We start from the raw sequence: 21,026 nt of genomic DNA on the forward strand, positions 1-21,026 counted from the left end.
TATATTAGGAATCTCAGAGTGTATTGGTAGTCTAAAAGGAAAGATGACAATGACAGATAAGAATATAGTAGGATTAAACAATTGTCCTGATTTTTCTCAAGTGCTGATAATAAACTTTGGGGGATTCTCCTGAAAACATTTACAGACTAGAATACAGTCTCACATCGAAGGGCAAAAATAATGGCTTGTGACTATGAATTAGGGAGATGTGTAAAAGAAGCTGGAGTATGAGGGCAGGGAGTTTTTTTTTTTTCCCTTAACTGAAATTTTATTTTGAAAATATATTATTTTCAAAATTCATGCCTTTTCTTTTAATAGAAGCTACTTCCCAAAAGAATTTTCAATCTGTACTGAATCCTCTTTTATAGCTAAAAGAAAAAAGCTCACAAAACACCAAAAACAGTTAAGCAAAATCAATCTATAATCAGCAACATCTCAAAGGATGCAACATTCTGTATCTGTAGCACCCTTGCTTCATATCTATCCCCCTCCCACTGCAAGAAAAAAGGCAAGTTATATTTTAATAGGAGAACAATATCTATTCTCTTAGATTAAGATTGTGAAATCTGTGATGTTCCTCTAAAACCCTCTGTCCTTTTTAGTAACAGAATAAAATTGAGAAGGGAAAGATTCCCATTTCATCAATTTGCTTGGTAGCAACTGTATATATGTGTTCTTCTAATTTTGCTCACTTTATATTAATTCATATAATCCTTTTCAATATTTTGAGTTCACATTTAAAATGATACAGAGAATAGACAGGCCTCCTCTATGGGGCAAATAGATAATTAAAAACTCAGTTCATATTTTTTTCGGTTTTATTTTTATTTTCAGCCTGGAAGCACAATTCCCTCCTCTGAGACCCCATTAATTGAATATTACATCCTGAATCTCCATCTCGAATCACATGGCTTATATGACCAATCTCTGCCTCCAAGAAACTTACGTTCTAGAAGGGAGAGGATAACAGTGGGGGGCTAAGGACAAAGAACAAAAGATTCTTTTCAAATCTCAGGCTACCACCCCAGATTATAAAACCCAATTTGTACCCAAGGAACTTATATTCTTACATTCTTTTGGGGGAAGAAAACCTCTACCCCTTGATTATCCTTTGATGTCCTTGTGACTTTCAATTTTCTAATTTAAGTTTCATTTCTCCAATTTAATTTTCTTAACTTGGAAACCAAATAAATGTTCATCCATTTCTTACAAGGTCCCTTTTTTTCCTTTTTAAATAATTTGGTTTCCACTTCCTTTTCTAACCATTCATATTTGGCTCAGATGATTTTTACATCCCACTTCATAAAAGTCTATTAACCTCTGTACAGATCTCCTTATACAGGATTTCTGTAAAAGTAGAAAGAGTAAAGAGAAGTAGAAAGAATATATAGAGTTGAATTATAACTAAATTAATTCTTTTTCTTACTGAGAAAATTGAAACTCCTGAATAAGATGAGTAAAATATTAAGGACTTTAAAATTAGGAATATTTTGCATTCTCATTTACTTTAATTAATTGCTAAAGAATAAGCAAATTTGAGAAAACAGATGGGAATCTCTAATATCTGATACACACAAAAATAAAGGTTAAGGAGAACTTCTGACTTAATAGTTTAATGACAAAGCTATATACAGCACATTAAGTGTTTTATTAATGGGGAATTGTTGTATTTGCTTTTTTTTTATTTTGGAGGTTGGTTATAAGTTAAAATAGTTACAAAGTAAATAGTGAGATCTTTGAGAAAATAGGACTTTTTTTTTTTTTTTTGAAGAACAAAAGTTCACTAAGGTCTTTTGCCTGTAAATTCATTACTGATCCTAGCACTGATATTTGTCTCTGAAGATGATAAAGCTGATCAGATTTTCCAAATGTAGAAGGGAAATAGCAAAGTCTTGTGTCTACTCATGGAAATTAAATATTAATTTATTGGCTGACTAATTTTAGTCTTGCTAAATTCCATGAAAATACATGTAATAATGCTTTGCTACTATCTAGGTGGTGATAATTATTAGATAAAAATTAGATAAAAAATGCATTTCATGAAGATGTATTTTAACATCCATAACTATTCCCTTTAAAAAGTCTATTTCTGTGCCTAAATGATTTCTTTTTGGACCATGAAGCAACTTGGAAAAAGATACTTGCAAAGGTCACCAGTTCTATGTCTTGCTATCTACAATTTCAACCAGAAAGTGATCAGAGTGTTTTTGTGGAAAGAAAGTAGATTCATTGTTGATGAGGACTTTCATGTCCAAATTGCCTTTAGGACATCTCCACTTGGATATCCTATTAACTTCTTAAATTCATTCTGCCCAGAGAACCCTAGATTATAGTTATGAGAAATCCGAGTTTAAATCTGATAGTTGCTAACCACGTAACATGGGAAAGTTACAACCTACTCCTCTTGTAATAAAAAATGTTTCCTCTTAGTTGCACAGGATTATTGTGAGTAAAATGATTTATTAATTTAACAGGGACATAGAATTGTGGTCACTTATTTTTCCCAAACTTGCTCCCATTTCTGACTATTATTTTTGTCTGTGATGCCATAATTCACTCTCATTTCAATGTTCACTTGCAGTCTCACAAGTTCCACCTCTATGACACTTTTTAGAATCTCTACATTTATTTGATTACCATCTTAGTGTAAGCATAGTTCACTGCAAAAAGCCTCCTACTTCATCATCTTTCTTCAGGTCATTATCCTTTTCCAGTCTATCTTTCACATCTATCAATGACATTATTCTAAATAACACAGGTTTCATTGTATCGTACCCATTTCATAAAACACCAGAAGCTTGTTGCTGCCTTTAGGATAAAAAGCAATTCTTGTTGACATTTAAAACTCCTCACAAACTGGCTCCAACTTAACTTTCTAGCCTTATTATGCATTATGTCCCTTCATATATTCTATAGTCTCCTTATTGATATTTACAGAAAATGTACTTTTCTATTAATTGTCCTCATAATTGGAATGTATCTTTTCACCCAGGTTTTTAATCTCTAGTTTCCTTTAAAATTCTGCCAAGCTCCATATTCTACCTGAAGCCTTTTTTCTTTCCCCAAGCCTTCTCTATTCCCTCCAAATAATTTTTACACCCACACACACACCCACACACATACCCACCCATGTAAATATTCTCTTCCTCGAGAGAAAAAAAAAAAGAAGAAAAAAGTAAGCTCCTTAAAAGACTTTTATGTACAAAAATACTTACAAAGCAGTTCTTTTCTCAGGGCAAAGAACTAGAAACTGAGGGAATGGACATCAACTGTGGAATGACTGAATAAATTGTGGTATGTGATTATGATGAAATACTCTTGTGCTATAAGAAATGATGAGCAGGATGCTCTCAGAAAAACTTGGAAAGACTTCTGCGGGCTCATGCAAAGTAAAATGTACTGTGTACAAAGTATAGCAATAATGTAAAGTGAATGACTTTGCTGTTCTCAGCAATACACTGATCCAAGACAACTCTGAAGGATTTATAATAAAAAATGCTATCCAGAAGAACTAATTGTGTCTGAATAAAGGTTAAAGAATACTTTGTTTTAAAAACAAATGTTAAAAATTGTTTTAAATGCAACTGAGGAAAAAGTAAAATATCAAATAGAAAAATGTAGCAAAAAAAAAAAAAAAAAAAAAAAAAAAAAAAAAAAAAAGACACACACACACACACACACACACACACACACACACACACACAAAAAGAATGTAAGCTCCTAAAGTTAGGGACTCTTTCATTTTTGTCTTTGTATTCTTAGTATCTAGCACAATCTCCTGGCATATAGTAGAATTTAATAAATTTTTGTTGAGTGTTTTAAAAAAACCCAAACAAACAAACAAAAACCCTGTGTCTCTGAAGGTCCTAAGAATGCTAGGCAAAGCTTCTGGTAAAAAAAAAAAAAAAAAAAGAAAAAGAAAATGTTTTATTTTTAAATTTGAAAACTAAGTAACTTATTAAGAATGTTAAACATAGATGGAAAGGGGCAGCTAGGTGGTGCAGTGGATAGAGCACAAGCCCTGAATTTAGGAGGACCCGAGTTCAAATATGATCTCAGACACTTAACACTTCCTAGCTGTGTGACCTGGGCAAGTCACTTAACCCCAGCCTTAAAAAAAAAAAAAAAAAAAAAAAAACCCACAAAACAAAACAAACAAAAAAAAAACCATAGATGGAAAACTCCAAAAGGATAGTTCAAAAATCACAGCTAAATAATTAATATTCTTTCAATGAAATAAATAAACAAGAAGTAGAAAAGTCATGGGACACATAGAGGAAAACTGGTGCCAAAAATGTTGTTTACAATAGATGTTTCTCAAGAAAGGTTTGATCTTATTCTAGCTACTTACTGTATCTGCAGCAGTGAGGTTGATGCCCAGTCCTCCAGCTCTTGTACTTAACAGGAATACAAAGATGTCATTCCTGATAAAAAGAAGTATATGGTACTAAAAATTAGTGTGAAAAGGAAAAGTTACCTAAAATAAAGAGAAGCAGCAGAATGGAACCAAATGTGTCTTAGCAAATGTTAAAGGGAAATTTCTATTTCTGTAAAAGGGGGTTTAGATTAGATCTTTTTTAGTTACTTTTCCGCTACAAATTTTGTAATCAAATGAACTTCTGCTTCTACTATAGGATATCAAAAATGTTACTCCTTGTTCTGATTGGGATGTGAGTGTATGGTCCCAAAACAGGAGGAATAGAAGCAAAGTTCCCTTTACAAGATGGTATACCCCTTTTCTGCTGAAAAACATTTGCTCTGCACATTGCAGAAATTATATTCATTTGTGTTAACATGATCTTAGAAACAACTACCATTTTTTGCAAGGAAAAATTTACATCTTCATCCCTTAATATATAAATGCCTTTAAAATTTTTTTTTTCATATTTTCACCAGAACAAATGACAAGACTTGAGGGGGAAAAGAAAACAAAATACTCACAAAATTTCCCAAGAAACTAGATCCCATTATTGAAAAAATAAAGATATTTCAGTTGATATAAGAATTTGGTTGTATCACTTGATCCAGGATTATAGGAAAATAGTTTTATTTACAAGTAGAAAGGATTGTCTAGTCCAAATCAATCGTTTTACAAGTGAGGAAACCAAGTCCGGGAAGACCAACTTATTTGCCCAGGATTATATAGATACCAAATTTCAGAATCATGATTGAAACTTAAAATCTTCTGATTCCAAATCTAATGTTCTTTTTATCCTTAGACTTCTTTAGATCTCAATTTCCCTACATAAGAATGACCCAATTCACAGAAATCCCAGTTAGTAAAATAAAACCTTAAAAAGGCCTTGAAAAAGGCAACCAGGTTCATTGCTAATCTAATCTGGCCCCTACTTGGGAGGATTAAATACAATCTTGCCTGCAAGAAAGTAAAATCACAGAAAAACAATATTTGAAAAGTTGTCAGGAACCTAAATTAAGGCCTAACAGTGAAGAAACTTTGAAGAAATAAAGAGTTAGTGGCAGAGCCAAGACTAGGCTCCAGGTCTTCTACCTATTTGTTCGGCCCTCTTTCTGATGCTTTTGGAGGCAGGATCATTTCTAGACATCTTTTCTAGATTATGACTTACAAAGTTTTGTCTGCCTTCCATCTCTGAACAACAACAAAATTAAAATGCTAATTTAAAAATGTTATTGCTTCTACAGAATCAAATTATTTAAGGCAAAAGGAAAATTAAGATAATATAACCAAAAGGCTAATTCCAACTTGCAAAAGGTTGGTCATTTGAAAGTTCATTTGTAAACTGGTTTTTATAGGATAATGGTTCTGAATGATTAGGCTCCTAGCTGGCTTAAAGATATTTTAGCTGAAGCACATATTAGTATCTTCAATGCTAAAGAAAATGAGTCATTCTTACAGGAACACTTAACTTTACCACGAAGAGAACTTGTAGACCCCTAAATATTACACATAGGACCTGTTTCCCAATGACTTTGATGTGTGGGGTCTTGCACATGGTCTGAGAGGTAGGAAGTCAAGAGTACTATGATGAGTAAGGTAGTTGGCTACTGGAACAGGAGGTGTACATTATCCCTGTGTGGTCAGGGAAAACCGTCTATAGTGGTTCCTTTGAAGACATTAGGGACTCTAGGGTCAGAGATCAGAGGTCAATTAGGGAGGAAGTACTTGATGGGACTGGAATGTGAACAGAGTAATACTAGGAGAATGAGTAGGAAGATTGGCATTATAAGAGGGAAATGACCTAGGGAAATGAAAAGGGAGAAAGAGAGGAAAATCTTTAGTGGTATTATTGGGGAATGATGGTAGATGGGTAGTCTAGAAAGTAAAATTTCCAACCTTGCTGTTTGACTTTATAGTGAATTTGTAATTTTGGAACTGCCAGTATATAGAAAATATACTGATAAAATGTAAGGGAGCCAGGATTAAAAGCTAAGCTAAATAAGAAAGTCAATGTTGGAAAAAATTCCTCTAAGATAGGGGTTTCCAATCTGTTTGTGTAATGGAACCCTAATCTAAGAATGCTTATGGACTATTTTTCAGAATAGTGTTTTTAAATGCATGAGATAAAAATACATAGAATTTTTTAAATTACATTTTTTAAAAACCAAACAAATTCATATACACCAAGTTAACAGTTCATGTTCTAAGATAATGAACTTCGTATGTTTAAGATACCTGTTTATCATAGGACCTAGAAGAAGCCTTAGAATTCATTAAGTCCAAACCAATCATTTCACAAATGAACTCTGTGAGGCAAATACATTCCAAACTATGTAGTAATGTTATACTTTGCTGAAATATACAATACTCTCAATCTGCTCTCCAGGATTTTTAATAAATCCTCTCTTTCCATTTTATCTTGTCATCAACAATCATGGTATATTCTTGTGAAACATCTAATTAGAGGCACAGAAATCTGTACTTCACTGGGGAGAACAGAATCCCACAGGACAATGTGGTTGCTTGGATGCCCTCTAGAGGCAAAATAAGGAATATGGGGAGAACTTCTGGAACAGTTCTAGATTTCTTGTCTTACAGGTCATAGGAAGAATAAAAAAGATCGAAGGCATGACAGTGATGAAACCTAATAATGACCTGTACTATTTACCAAAAGTGCTCAAGTCATGATTATTATCACATATTCTATACAATGTGAACACTCAAATTATTATGGCAAAACAAAATGTGTCATATGCTTTTAATGGTTCATGGTCTTACAAAATATTCTAAGAGATGTATTTTATAAATGTTAGGGGATGAGAAGAAGGGGAATGAAGTTCAGGATTATATAGAAATGTGAATGATTTTTACTCTGAAATGCTGGTCACATGTTCCTAATATTGCTTAGTTAGGACATTCTGGTCAAATATCCTTTAGACTCAGTCCTACTTTTTCCTGGAAGGACATCCTTCCCATCTCCCTTTAAATAAATCTCATATGCAGGGAATGTAAAATGTCTTTTGTAATAATTATTGTTTACTCTAGCTGACCTTAATACCCTAAGAGCTTGAAACTAATTTTTCCTTTGATGTATCTTCATTATTTTGTAAGTATTTGATAAGGAAGGTCTTTTCCTCTTCCAAAAAATGTTTTTATTTTTAAGAGTTCTCTCTATTTGTATTGAGTTGGTATAATCATTTAGCTTAGTGGATAGAATACCAGTCTTGAAGTCAAGAGGACCTTGGTTTAAATCTATCTTCAGACAATTAACACTTCTTAGCTGTATGACCTGGGCAAGTCACAGCCCCAATTGCTTTGCCAAAACCAAACCAATAATAGAGAGTCACTTAAGCTGAAGCTTCTCTCCCCAATGAGAAAAACTTGTGTTCAGCATTGCACTCAGATATTATAGATAAGAAACTACAAATTGTTTCCTAGTCATAATTATGACCTTAGAACCTAGCTTACCAGATAGGATATTAACATTGAATAAGAAGGAACTGATCTTCTTTTCAGAAGGCTTGAAAAAAATGCACTCATCAAAGTCTTTCTTGTTATTTTGTTTACTGTACACAGTATGATTATGTTGAGGCCAAATGATTAGTTAATAGGCCTACTGTTCCCTGAGAAACCTGGAACTTTCAGCTGCAAACAAGGTTTTTCTTAGCTAATTTTGGAAAACACAAACAAATCCCAACAAATTTCTCCTTCATGATCAATTTATTGATCAGATGATGTCATGAATAGAAAAAATGCTAAAATTTTAAAAGAAAGCACTAAAAGTTATTCATTTTTACTTCACTATTGATATTAGAGTAACTTGAAGGCTACATGCTACTAATCTCAAAGTTAGGTCAGTGATTTCCCAGTGAGGTCATTGAAGAATATACTATACTTAAGTCTTCCAAAACACACTTTTCTGGAATTTATCAGTTAAAAGATCAGTCAATATCTGCAACTGGATTTGCAAAAGGTCAATTCATTTAGAAATTATTTAGAAATTTAGAAACATCACAGTGAAATAGGGATTCAGTCACATAACACTGGACACCAGGGAATAAGTCAAGTGTGCAAATGGAGTATGAATGTCTGCTGCCTAATGGCAAAGGTCACAAACTTTTAATGGCACCTTTGAAAAAGCATGGAGGTCTGGCACAAAAGAATTTAAAGAAACATTATGTTATTTCTTTTAGGAATGTCAATTTAGAGGTAAGATAAGTGTTCAAAATGGTGACATGTCAAAATTGTTGAAGTTTTTTTTTTTTTTTTTTGAGGCTGGGGTTAAGTGACTTGCCCAGGGTCACACAACTAGGAAGAGTTAAGTGTCTGAGATCATATTTGAACTCGGGTCCTCCTGAATTCAAGCCTGGTGCTCTATCCACTGAGCCACCTAGCTGTCCCCAAAATTGTTGAAGTTAGCAATAGGGAAAGCTGATCTAATTTTTTCAACTCTAAAAAATCTTTTTCCTATTTTAAAAGTGAGTTTAAGAATCAGGCAAATAAAGAGAATTCAATATACACACCTAAGTAATTATGCTCTGATCCTTTATATAAAACTGTGCTCTGGAGAAGAGAAGGGGATGGCATTCTTGATCTGAATTGAAATTATTTCCATCAATGACTAAATAATATTCATTTGTTGAGTAAAGAAGTATTATTCAAGCACAAAATTTTTTGCATGTCTTTCTTCTTATATACAGCTTTCCCATATGCATTATTACAAAATGATTTGGTTACTATTAGATAGTGGGAATTATATCTGAGATTGATGAGCAAACTTTATTTGCTGAATAATGTAGATGCGCACAGCACCTTTAAAATTTTTTAAATCCATTTTTCGCAATTGTAGAGGAAAACCAACATGAACTGTAAAACATATAACTTTGAACGTTTCCATTCTGGTTACCTGTTCTGAAAATCAGCTACCATGTCCCGTCTCTCTGAGATCTTGGACGAACCATCCAGCCTCATGTATGTATGCTTCCTGTAAACCATGTATTCCTGCCAAAGGGAGTCAAATAACATAGTGAGGCTTAATCTAAATTACTCAAGTCCAAATCTTATAAAAAAAAAAACCCAACCACCTTCCTTTTCCATATTGGGGTTGGTCATAATCCCTAGAAATTAGAAAAACCAAACTGAGAGATGGAAGAAAGAGAGAGGAGCAGAGAGAACAGAAAAAGTATTAAACACTGCACATAAGAATTTCTGTTAAGTTCTAATATCATTTATCATGAACCATGTTATCAATGACATTTTTTGTAACCATGGAAATAGCTAGAAGAGCTGCAAGTAGAAAATTTTGCCCCATCCCCATAGTACCATAAACTGCAGCCAGGACAAGTGTCCTTAGGTTGGGTGAGGGAAGAGTAGAAAGCATGAGAACCCAGAATATTGGCTTGTGGCCACTGCTATCAAATCTACTTGGAAGGAAGTGAGGGTAGGGCTGGGTGAGGGAGATCACCCCAGTTCTGGTTGTTTCATATTATTAACTAACCACTCTTCCTAACTAAGTGAAAAGTTCTCTTTGCCCTGTTTCCAAACCTCAGCTATTGAAGAACTCTAAATGTTATCAATCAATGTGTTATCAACACACACCACAAGTGTATCACCTTAGAAAGGGAACTACTAGCTATACTGATCTCAGCTACAGTCACACAATCCAATGTGTTTCTTTTTGCCCCAGTAAATTATGACTAAAGATATTAACCCCCTGTTTTGTGCTTTGTTCATTCAGAACTTGTGTGATGGATGATGGGAAGTCTAAGCATCAGGATAAATTTCCAAAGCTTTCTCATTTTTTCTAAATAGTCATTTAAAAAAAATTTTTTTATGAAGTATCCCATTTCTCCATTCTTCACTCTGAGCTGGTCTTTGGGCTATATTATTGAGAATTTAAAGGCATCCACAAAGCTCTGAAATTGACCAATCAAATAAGACAATTGCATTTCTACCTTTAGGGGATACTTGTTTTGGGTTTTTTTAAGTAAACATTAAGCTAGTATTCAGTGGCATAATTTTTTAATGGCTTTAAGGACATGGTGGTGAAACAGGATGTTGTAAATTAAAAGGGATATGGGAGATAATAGGGGACATGATATCTTTATAGCCTTCAGAAGTTCACCACTTTGGTAGCTAATCCAGAGCTTGACTAATATCTAGAAATGGAGCAACAAAAGGAGCTACAGTCATTCAGGCCATGAAATCTTGGGATATATCATGTTTGATCCTTTACAGGACCTTGTGCCTTCCCCTAAAATCAAGTGTTCTTAACCTGGGATCTGTAAACCTGTTTTAAAAATTATTACTCTGATAATTATATTTCAATATAATTGGTTTCCACTGCAAATCTATTATTTTATGCATTTAAAAACATTATTCTGAGGAATCCATAGACTTCATCAGATTGCTAAAGAAATCCATGATGTATAAAAGGTTAAGAATTTCTGCCCCTGTTATACTTTTTTTCTTTTTAAGTAGAGCTGACTAATCTCAAGAGAGTACTTATGAATGAATCTTCTAGAAAACCTTGCTGTGAATATCATTCAGCCACCAAGGCCCACGGTTATTAACCCAGGGCAATAAAGAAGCCAGTCTGATTGTAGAAGAGTCCGTTACTGAGGCAATAGAAGTCAACCCCTCTGTTCACACCAAGAAGCCTTTACTTCTCCACCCAAGAGATCAGTGGGATTTTAGAAGGCTTAGTAAAGTTTACATTCCATTTTAGTAAAGAATGTCAAAGAACAATAGGAAACTAGACATTGAGGAATAAAGGAAATTAAAAATCAGAGAGGAACTAGCCAGTGCTTAATCAGTTTCACACTCTTAAGGAAAAAATTTAGGGACATGAGACAAAGAATGTTATGCAAAGAGATCTTAAGGAATTCAAGTGGCTTAATTCATTCATTTTTATACAAGGGGAAAAGTGAGGCTTGAAATTTTTAGCCAAAGCCAACTAGTCAGTTAGTTGTGGAGCTGTAATCAGAACTCACATTTCCTGGTTCTAAAGTTCACTGTTTTTTCCATTACTCTATAGTATTGACTTCATACAACATCATGGAAGTTGATGGATAAAGAATAAGCGCTAAAAGCTTCAGCTACTTTCCAATGTCACATCAGAATCAGATCACCTGTTCTAGGTCTAAGCTCTTCTACCACATAGTCATGTGACCTCTCTGAAAATCATTTCTCTGGGTGTCTCAGTTACTTCATGTGTGAAACAAAGTTGTCAAGACTCTATGACCTTTAAGGTCCCTATTCTGAATTTTATGAAATTCTAGCTAGATCAAATTCCTCCTTTTTAGACTAATCTTTCTGATTTCTTCACCCTAAATGCTCAGTTGATCAATTTCTTTCTGTCGTTTCTAAACCCCAATGAAAACCCCACCTAGACGCAAATCCATATTCTAACATGTATCTAGCATTCCAATTCATTCAGATCTAAAGCTTCCAAAATGAAAATGGATAAACAAAGAGCCATTAGGCCCACTGAAGAGAAATACAGTTGTGATGAATCCCCAATTACCACAATAAGGCATTTTTGCAGATGACTTTATAGATAACAATCTTCATCTGTCTTAAATTTGGTTATCTGTGAATTTTTATTTCAAGATGTGTCAGTTTCAACCTGGGGCATTATAAAATACTCTATAACAGTTGCTTACTCCTGGAATTGGGTGACAATCTGCTAACTGATACCAGTTAGACAAAAATATTAGGCCATAAGAGAGGGAATACTTTATTGAACACAGTCCAATTACGATATTGCAGGTACTCAAAAAATGTAAACTCAACAATAACAACGGTAATTGTTATATATGATAACATCTGCTAATCAGCCAAATTCTACCTATTAATTTCTTACACGTTTGGGACACATTAAGAATTAGAGGGCTTGCATTATAGTTCAGCAATCTTATTTAACTATCACTAGAAGAGAAATTTATACAAATATACAGTTTAATGTAAATTCTAGCACTCATAGGCCAAAGCAGGATATGTAGGTCATTTACTATAGGATAAAAATATGTACTATGTAGAGCTTCCTTAAAGAACAACAAGAAAAATAGATACTAAAATTGGTCTAGACAGTCTTCTAGTTCTTCTGAGTGAAACAGACAGTGAAGCTATAAAGCTCATCCACATATCAAGATAGAAAGGAAGGGATTGATGGATGTTTTAAAAACTATCTCTTATTTTACACAGAATAATTACTTATTCTCTCTTTTGATACTGAAGGTACAGAATCAAAAGTGAAAGTAATTCTGAGAATGGTGACTTTAAGAACAAAGAATGGTAAGATAGGGTACTGATTTTGAAGTTTATCCAAAGATAAGTGAACTCCATAGAAGACATACCTGAAGCCTTGATATGACATAATTCTTGAATTACACCTGAAGGAGATGTACACAATATGAAGTCTCTACTACAGCTGTCATTTCATTTTGAAGATAAATGTGGGGATCCAATATGATTGAATACTATATCCAAGTACCACAAACTAATAAATCATTTTACAGTATGAACTATTACATTTCAGCAAACTATCAGTTATTTACTGAATACTTGGTACTGTATCTGGTTATACTCCATTTTTTTTGCTTCCTAATCTACTAACAAACCAACAAAGAAAGACTCTCTTATACTAACAAAGAAGAACACTAATAAGAAAGATGGCTAAATTGGCTAAACCATTTTAAATATCAAAAAATATTTAGGAAATTGTGTCTTAAAGAAGGACAGAGTTCTGCAGAAATTAGACCACAGCCTCATAAGGTAGAGTTCTTAAATTTTTCAGTAAAATAAGCATCTATTAAATACTGTGTGTCAGGTACTCTGCTGCGTATTATGGCCCCCCCCCCAAAAAATTACTTCTCTCAAAAGACTCACATTATATGATGAGGCAGATGAGTATATAAAAAATATAAACAAAATAGAAATAAATACACAGTAGTTAAATAAAAGAATCTGTTGAAAGGGAGAAATGGCTTTAGCATATGGGAGGTAGGGTATATCAGAAAAGGCTTATGTAGGTGGTGAGGCTTACTTAAATGGGGGTGAGGAAGAAGTACATTCTAGGTACAGGATGGGGTGCAACAGGAATTGCAAAGGCACAGAAACAAGAAATGGAAAGTATGAGAAAGAGAAAGGTGGTCAAGTGTGCTAGATTGCAGAGTGTGGAAGTTAATGTCTTACTGAGATTGGAAAAACAGGCTGAAGTCAGGTAGTAGAGGGTTTTAAAAAGGAATTTATAAATTAAGGGAGTTACATGGTCAAATCTATATTTAAGGAAAATTACTTTTGCAGCAGTATACAGGATGGATTGGAGTGAGGAGAGATGAGGCAGGGAATCTAATGAGCAAAAAAAAGGGAACAAATATAAGAATTTATAGTAGTAGCAATGGTAAAATTTGGCAAATGATTAGATATATGGGATAAGGGGTTGGAAAAATCAAGGGTAATGCTGAGGTTATAAAGCTGGGAAATTGGAACAACCAGTAATATCTTCCACGGAAATCAGCAAATTTGAAAAAGGATTGATTTGTAGGGGAAATAAACCATCATCTGTCTTGGGCAAGTTGAGTCTGAGATGTCCGAGTCTCAAACTTAATGAAACATTTGATAGAAAAATGGTAATATGGAACTAATACTCATAGGAGAGATGGACTGGATATACGGATATTAATGCTCTTAACTGTCAATAGGTTGCAACATTTTCTAGCTTCAACTTTGAGGATGTATGTCAAAGACGGGTTACACTATCAATTGCAAAATTTAGGTCATATATTTTATTTTCTCTTGATTTAGGATTATCCAAAGATACCAGAGAAAGGCACTACTAATCATCTAGAAAAAGTTGCCTTAATTTTCTGACTTTGTATCTAGTTCAAAAATGAAAACAGAGATTATGGGTAGCTGGGGCTTGGGTCTAAATCTGGAGCTCAGTGTCTTGTCCATTCAGGGACTGTCATTTTTCCCACACCCCAGGACTGCAAAGTGATACTTCCATGGTTATAAAAAGCTTCTTCTATATGCAATACATTAAATCAAAGCTTCTTAAACTGTGGGTGGCAACCCCATATAGGGTCACACAACTAACTGAATGTGGGGATCAGGAAAAATTTGGCAACAATAAAAGATATCAAATATGCCACCAAGATTTAATTCTTTATGTAAAAATAAACAAACATCCATTTCATTAATACACAAATTTGCTTTTGTCTTTAATAATAAAATTCTATGTATACCAAAAAATGTTTTAAAAATAAATTTCTTTATGATTATCTTTTTTTTTTTTTTTTTTTTTTTTTTTTTTTTTTTTTTTTGCTGTGGCAATTGGGGTTAAGTGACTTGCCCAGGGTCACAAAGCTAGGAAGTGTTAAGTGTCTGAGGTAGGATTTGAACTCAGGTCCTCCTGACTTCAGGGCTGGTGCTCTAACCAATGTGCCACCTAGCTGCACCTATAATTTATTATCAATAAATGTTTGATTTATATAACTTTTACATATCTATATGCCCAGGATCACATAAAATTTTCTTGGGCTAAAAGGAATCAAGAATGAAAAATATTTAAAAAGCCCTGCACTAAATGAAATTCTCTGCTGAAGAACAGTTCTGTCCTAACTACTTATATTCATTTCTATGCCTAGGATTTTTCTACAATCAGAAGAGTATGCACTGAGTTTTCTGAGTTTGTGTTCTATTTCGTACAATTAATACTGAAACCAACTTTTGTAATTTCATGACTCATTTTTTGAATTTTACCTGCTCTTGATTTCACCTTGGAAAGAGACTACTAATCATTTCCCTAAATTCCCTGATGGATCACTACAACTCATAGTAGCTGCAAATCACTGTAATATTACATTTCTAACTCTCTATATGACATAGTGGCAAGAATGATTTATTCAAAAGGAAGCTCACTATAGTAGGCAACTTATATTCTTCTGGACAATGAAACTACCTTTGTAGAATTATACTAGAGACTGCTGGCCACTTTTTGGACTGTCTTTGCATAAGCCTTCAATAAAACTAATACTTAAATGTGCAACTTACAGCACAGGCCAGAACCTTGCTCTTAAGAGACACTTCACTAATTTATATATTATCTAAGATTTGCTCACTAAATTGTCTGTAAATGAAATTTGTTATGTACCTTCATAATTAAACTTTTCAGGGAATTTAAAAGGATTTTGTCACTCAATTTATTAACCAAAATTTTTTAAAAAAGTAGTTTGCCCTTTTTTTACACCATTATTTCTCTTAAATAGCCCATTCCCCACAATGAACCTTTCAATGGAAGAAAATATTAAAGCAAAGCAAATCAATGGTGACCTTTTTTTTTTTTTTTTTTTTTTTTGGATAATCAATGCCACATTTGCATCCTGAGTCATTATTTCACTACTGTAATGGGAAAAGTTTCAGTTCTCCAGAACCAAGACTGTTTCATTATAATTAGTCAGATTTCGACTTTTGCTAATTAATAATTTAAGTAAACACAGCATTAGAGTCAATAAAATCAAAGTGCAAAGAAGTCCTTCTTATTGTTACCCTTTGATTTTCATTCATTAAAGACTTGATCCTCTGATTCAGAAGGTAAACAAACAAACAAACAAACAAATAAAAAGTGTGGATGAGAACATTTATATTTCTGAGCCCCAATGTGGCCTTTATGTCAGTGGCTCTCCAACTCTGCCATGCTGCCCGTGTGTAAATGATTTATCTTTATTTTTAGTTTCCTCTGCTGCCTACTTTTTGTTCTCCATTGTCCCTGAGAATACATTTCTGTCAACAGAAGGTAATGATGAGAGTTTTAATACTAATGAAAAGAGTTTTAACAGGTACAAGAAGCAAATATGCCATGTTGTTGATGATTATAGTTCCAACCCATCAATCAGGCCGAGAAGGTCTCTTAAATTTTAAATTAGGGAGTCAGTCCAAAACTTTAAGTTTTCCCACAAAGAAATTCAAAGGACTTCTCAGGCACAGTCTAGGGTCCCAATTCTATTTGGAAGTCAGATGAAGGGTAGGGGATTGATGTTTTTTTCTACATAAACATAATGAGTAAAATAAAATTCCCTTGTATACTCTCACACTAAGAACTCCTTCCTCTATTTATACTTGTAAAGATCAGAGAGGAGTTTTGGGGGCTTTAGAATAATGCCAAAATAGGCCATACACACCTGATCCAAACAAGCAAAATGACAAACTGGCCTGTCCCCAATGTCCTCTCCTACCTCCAATAGGTCTATCATCCTGGTCATCTGGGAGTAGATAAGGACCCTGTGTCCTTGAGACTTGAGCCGAGTCAGGAGAACATCAAGGGCATACAGCTTTCCACTGTCAGTGATGAGGCTTTCCTTGCCTGAGAAGAAGAAAAAGGGGATGGGGGAGACACTCTTTAAGAGGAGTAGAGAAATTCATGGTTGCAAAGCTAGTTGCAGCCAAGATCACTATAATAAAGAGGCTTATTCCAAGGGAGTACTGAATAGAGAAATGTTCTGAAGAAAAAATTTGTAAGCACTGTTGTCCATGCCACCAATGCATTTCCTAAAAAGGAAAGAAGACCCAAGGTTCTCACCCTGCTGGATACCTGCAGTGCCCAAGTTTCCTTGTCTCTCCTCAGATTCTCTCAGAGGATATTAGTAAGGCTGGTTGATTCCAAGCCAAAAGTCACCTGTACACCATGATTGTCATGTTGTTTAATTAGCCTAAAAGAGTCTTCTTTTTGTCACAAATAATATTATCATTCTGACTCCAGACATCTAGTTCTGTTAAACAAAGCCTTGTGGTTAAATAGTTTATATTCTGGCAGCATGTAAACACAAGGAAATAAATACTGCCCTCATTCATTTTCAGATATCCTAATATACCAAGAAATGCACATTTTCTTCTCTTTATCCAAAGATTCAAAAGGGCAGCTTTTTAAGCTAACAAACATAATTTACTATAAGATATAATTAATTTGACAAGTATATTGGGGCTGTCACCCTGATTCCCATGGGATCTCTAATGGCTACCAAATATCAGAGACTTATTTGGTTTGGTTAGAAAGATTCTCTCCGAGTTAACATGCTTCTACCCACTAATATGAGGCTTCTTTCTCTCTTCCAAATTCTTCTGAAGAAGTATTTTCGGTTGGGGAACTTTAAAAATGACCAAGTCTTAATTTCTCATCTCCTATTCTTCAGCATCACTCAACAGCCATAATACTTCAGGAAGTAGAGTTTCCTGTTTGTAGAGTGGGTCCATAAACATGCCATGAACAATGTGCTGCCACTGGGGGGGGGGGGGAAGGGGGAGACCAGGAAGAGACTAGAAGGGGAGTATAAAGAGGAAGGATAGAGTATACAGATAATTACAACCTGAAAGAAAAAGGAATGTTCAGAAAAATACACTGACCACTCTCAACATTTGGGCTTGAACCCAAAGCTTCCACTCATGTTGGAAAATTCAGTACTAAATAAAGAGGGGGTGGTTATTAAGAACAATCTAACAATTCTCAGTATTCCTTTCTTCATTCTCACCACATTTGCTAAGTGTACAATTATTGTATAAACTAAATAAGAACGGATGTACTGACAGTACAATCACAAATCATAGCTACTCTCAACCCTGGATGTTGACTCCTCTGCCCTATAAGCTTGCTTTTCCACCTTCAGAATGTTACTAGGCCATATTTCCCTCCACTAGTCCTTCCTGCTTATACATATACTTTTTTTTTTTTTTTTTTTTTTTTTTAAAGCTCTTTGCTTAGTCTTGCTTAGATTACTAAAATGTTGCAGGGCAGAGCTCCATGCTATCCTATGGCCTGACAATCTCCAAGGCAAGTCTGTATGTATACATTCTATACCCAGTTCAAACAATAGTCTTGTCTTCTTTGTCTGTTCATAGCCAGAGGAGAAAATATTTTAAATCTATATTTTGTTTTGAATCTACACTTAGTAAAGAACAAAATTTATCACTAAATCAAGGTTCAAAAGCTTTCTCTAATTCTCTAGCCATTCCTTCCTCTTCAGATCTCTCCCTCTCTCTCTGTCTCACAAATACACACACAAACACAAACACCCCCCTCCCTGAACTAATAAACTACAATTACAAAGATAGATGAGGGTATGAATGAAACCTGTAAAGGTAAAACCATAATTAACAATGGGAGTAGAAAGTGTCCACATCAGAGTATTAATGACTTTTTATTGTATGAAAAGAGATGGACTGAAATGGATTTTAACTCTCTGATCATATCTAAGAAATATTCCCACAAGTAATTTCTAAGATGAACAAAATTAAAGTCTTTAAAAAAACATATAATTTACAAAATATAAGAATTCAAAGGTTAGTATACTAGTCAGAAATTAGATGCTGCTACTTGACGTTAAAAAAAAATGCTGACAATGCACTGTACAAGTTTCTAGATAGAAAAAGGTAGCACTTATCTGTGGTCTCTGAGACTTGATATCCATTACTTAAACATTTTCAAGTGCTAGGCAAGTTTTCATGCTTCAAGAGCACCTTCTGGTGCTGAGGAGACATGCAATATTAACTTGCAGAAGCAGTGTCTAACAGAACAGGCTGGTTGTATAGATGAAATGTGGGCACAAACATCTCTCAAAAATCTTTTATCCTATGTTAGCTAACAACACAATGTTGCTGGACATTAAATATACATTTTGGTGTCCATTCAGAAAGGTCTTAATCAGTAAAAGAACAGAATAAGTGTAATTCCAAAACATTAAAATAGTTTTAAACAGTAACCCTTCAACTTTTTAGGGAACAGTAGATTGTCACAGATGGAAAATGGAGACTCATTCAGCTTGTAAGCCTCTGAAGACTCTGGCTAACCTCCCAGTAAATGTAATGAAATTTTGACCCTTCCCAGGAAAATAGAAAATGCAAAAGTATAGAGGAAAGAAAGATAAAGCTCGGGTCCCAGCGACCCCCCTAGTAGTCTGGAAAGCACAATAGGATCAGTGAGGAGCTAGTTGGCTCTCACAGTAAACAGTCAGTGAAGCCGGTACTTTTTATCGATGCTAAAAGAACTCAGACGCTTCCTGCCATTTAAACAAGGCTCATTTTTCTTTCAAAGAACAGGAAAAGCCACAAGAGATTCCCACAGCGCCAGCAATGGAACTGTTACCCCTATACTGGGAACGTGGGAGTCACAGGGAAAAGGGAAGGGAGAAACTGTTTTCATTTAGTACTCATCTACAAGGCTCAACTTTTCTAGCTTTTCATCCTTGATGGACTCTATTCCTCCATTCAAACTTGTAGTTTGACTACCTTTACACTCAGGCTTTTCCTTTTCACTTCAATTTGTATTCCATAAATCAATGTGTTCATGTGTCTCAAAGGCTACCTAATTCCCAGGTGTACTATTCATTAAGCTAAAGCCTAAAAAAAGCTGACAGAGGTTATATAGACTTCCAGACAGAACCCCTCAGATCTTTGACAGAACTGAGGGCAAAGGGGAAGAAAAGGCTTTGGGTACTCAAAAAAACAATTATTACTTGTTATAATTTCTAAATGAATTCCATTCATTCAGAACTTACTATGTGTGATGCCTTTCCTGAAGCATGGAGGTAACTCTGGAATCTCAAAAATTATGCCAATGATAATGCAGAAGAATCCTAAACCAATCTGAGTAGGGACATCAAGTGCTTTCTAAGCATCAGTCTAGGTGAATCTCAATTGGCCCTTCACCAGAAGGCTTGCTATCAAGTGATTAGTTTTCTGGCTATAGCATTTCACGAAGATGTTCAACAAGACAAAGAAGAGTTGTGATCTATATCAGTGGAAGTATTCTACCAATGAGATTTACAAAGCATGTGCAATACATTGTGTTATATTCTATGAGAGCTATAAACAAAGTTATATAAATATCCCCAAAAGAGAGGTATAGAGGTAGACTGTATCAGCTATAATTTCCAGATGGGATTACTGAGGTTTGGGGAGAGGGTGATTTGCTAAAGGCCACCAAGCTATAAAGCAGAGAAGGGAGAAGCTGAATGTAAGTGTACTAAGCTCAAATCAAATGTCCTCTCCAAAGAACAAATACTTTTCTTAAACATAAATCTCTTAGATTTCTGATAAAACTAAAAAACAAATCTCTTTTCCAATGCTCAATGAAGTTCCAGCTTAACTTTACTAACAAAGGTCTCATGCTGATAGTTAAGAGAGGCTGCAAAGACCAAACCTGGTATAATTTCTACAGTGTCTCTTAGCAGGTGGAGGAGGTACTTTGCCCGCCATCCATCTGTATGCAGTGTCTTTCTAAGCAGCCTCACTGAACTCCACTGAAGCAATCTATAAACCTAGCTTCCTGTAAACCCTTGACCTTGACCCCAGGGGGTCTGGGAATCTGCTAGCATTCTGGCACAGAACACCCTGTTTTTCCTCTTTGTTATCATTCAAATCTCTAAGGCTTCGTGCAGGACACTGTTTATGCTGCTCTAGCCAGGCAATTTGCTGAATGACGACATTCTCATTCACGCAACCAAACTCCACATGACACTTGCTTTGGGCTTCCTATAGTCACTTTATTAATATTCCTGTGTATAGTATGAAATAGCTTTCTCCATACTCCATTTACCGTGGACCCCTCAAAAGAAAA

The 21,026-nt window shown here is 34.6% G+C and overlaps 1 protein-coding gene across 1 annotated transcript in view; it reads right to left on the minus strand.

Moving 5' to 3' along the window:
- Positions 1–21,026, minus strand: part of INO80 (INO80 complex ATPase subunit) — a 101,256-nt gene that overhangs the window by 10,076 nt on the left and 70,154 nt on the right. The window contains exons 27-29 of the mRNA XM_074289320.1: positions 16,654–16,781; positions 9,324–9,418; positions 4,352–4,424 (exon numbers count right to left, since the gene is read on the minus strand). Of these exons, the coding sequence (XP_074145421.1) occupies positions 4,352–4,424; positions 9,324–9,418; positions 16,654–16,781 (296 nt within the window). The remainder of the gene's footprint in view (positions 1–4,351; positions 4,425–9,323; positions 9,419–16,653; positions 16,782–21,026) is intronic.

The sequence above is a fragment of the Sminthopsis crassicaudata genome, chromosome 2, assembly GCF_048593235.1.
Source record: "Sminthopsis crassicaudata isolate SCR6 chromosome 2, ASM4859323v1, whole genome shotgun sequence".
Lineage (NCBI taxonomy): Eukaryota > Metazoa > Chordata > Mammalia > Dasyuromorphia > Dasyuridae > Sminthopsis > Sminthopsis crassicaudata.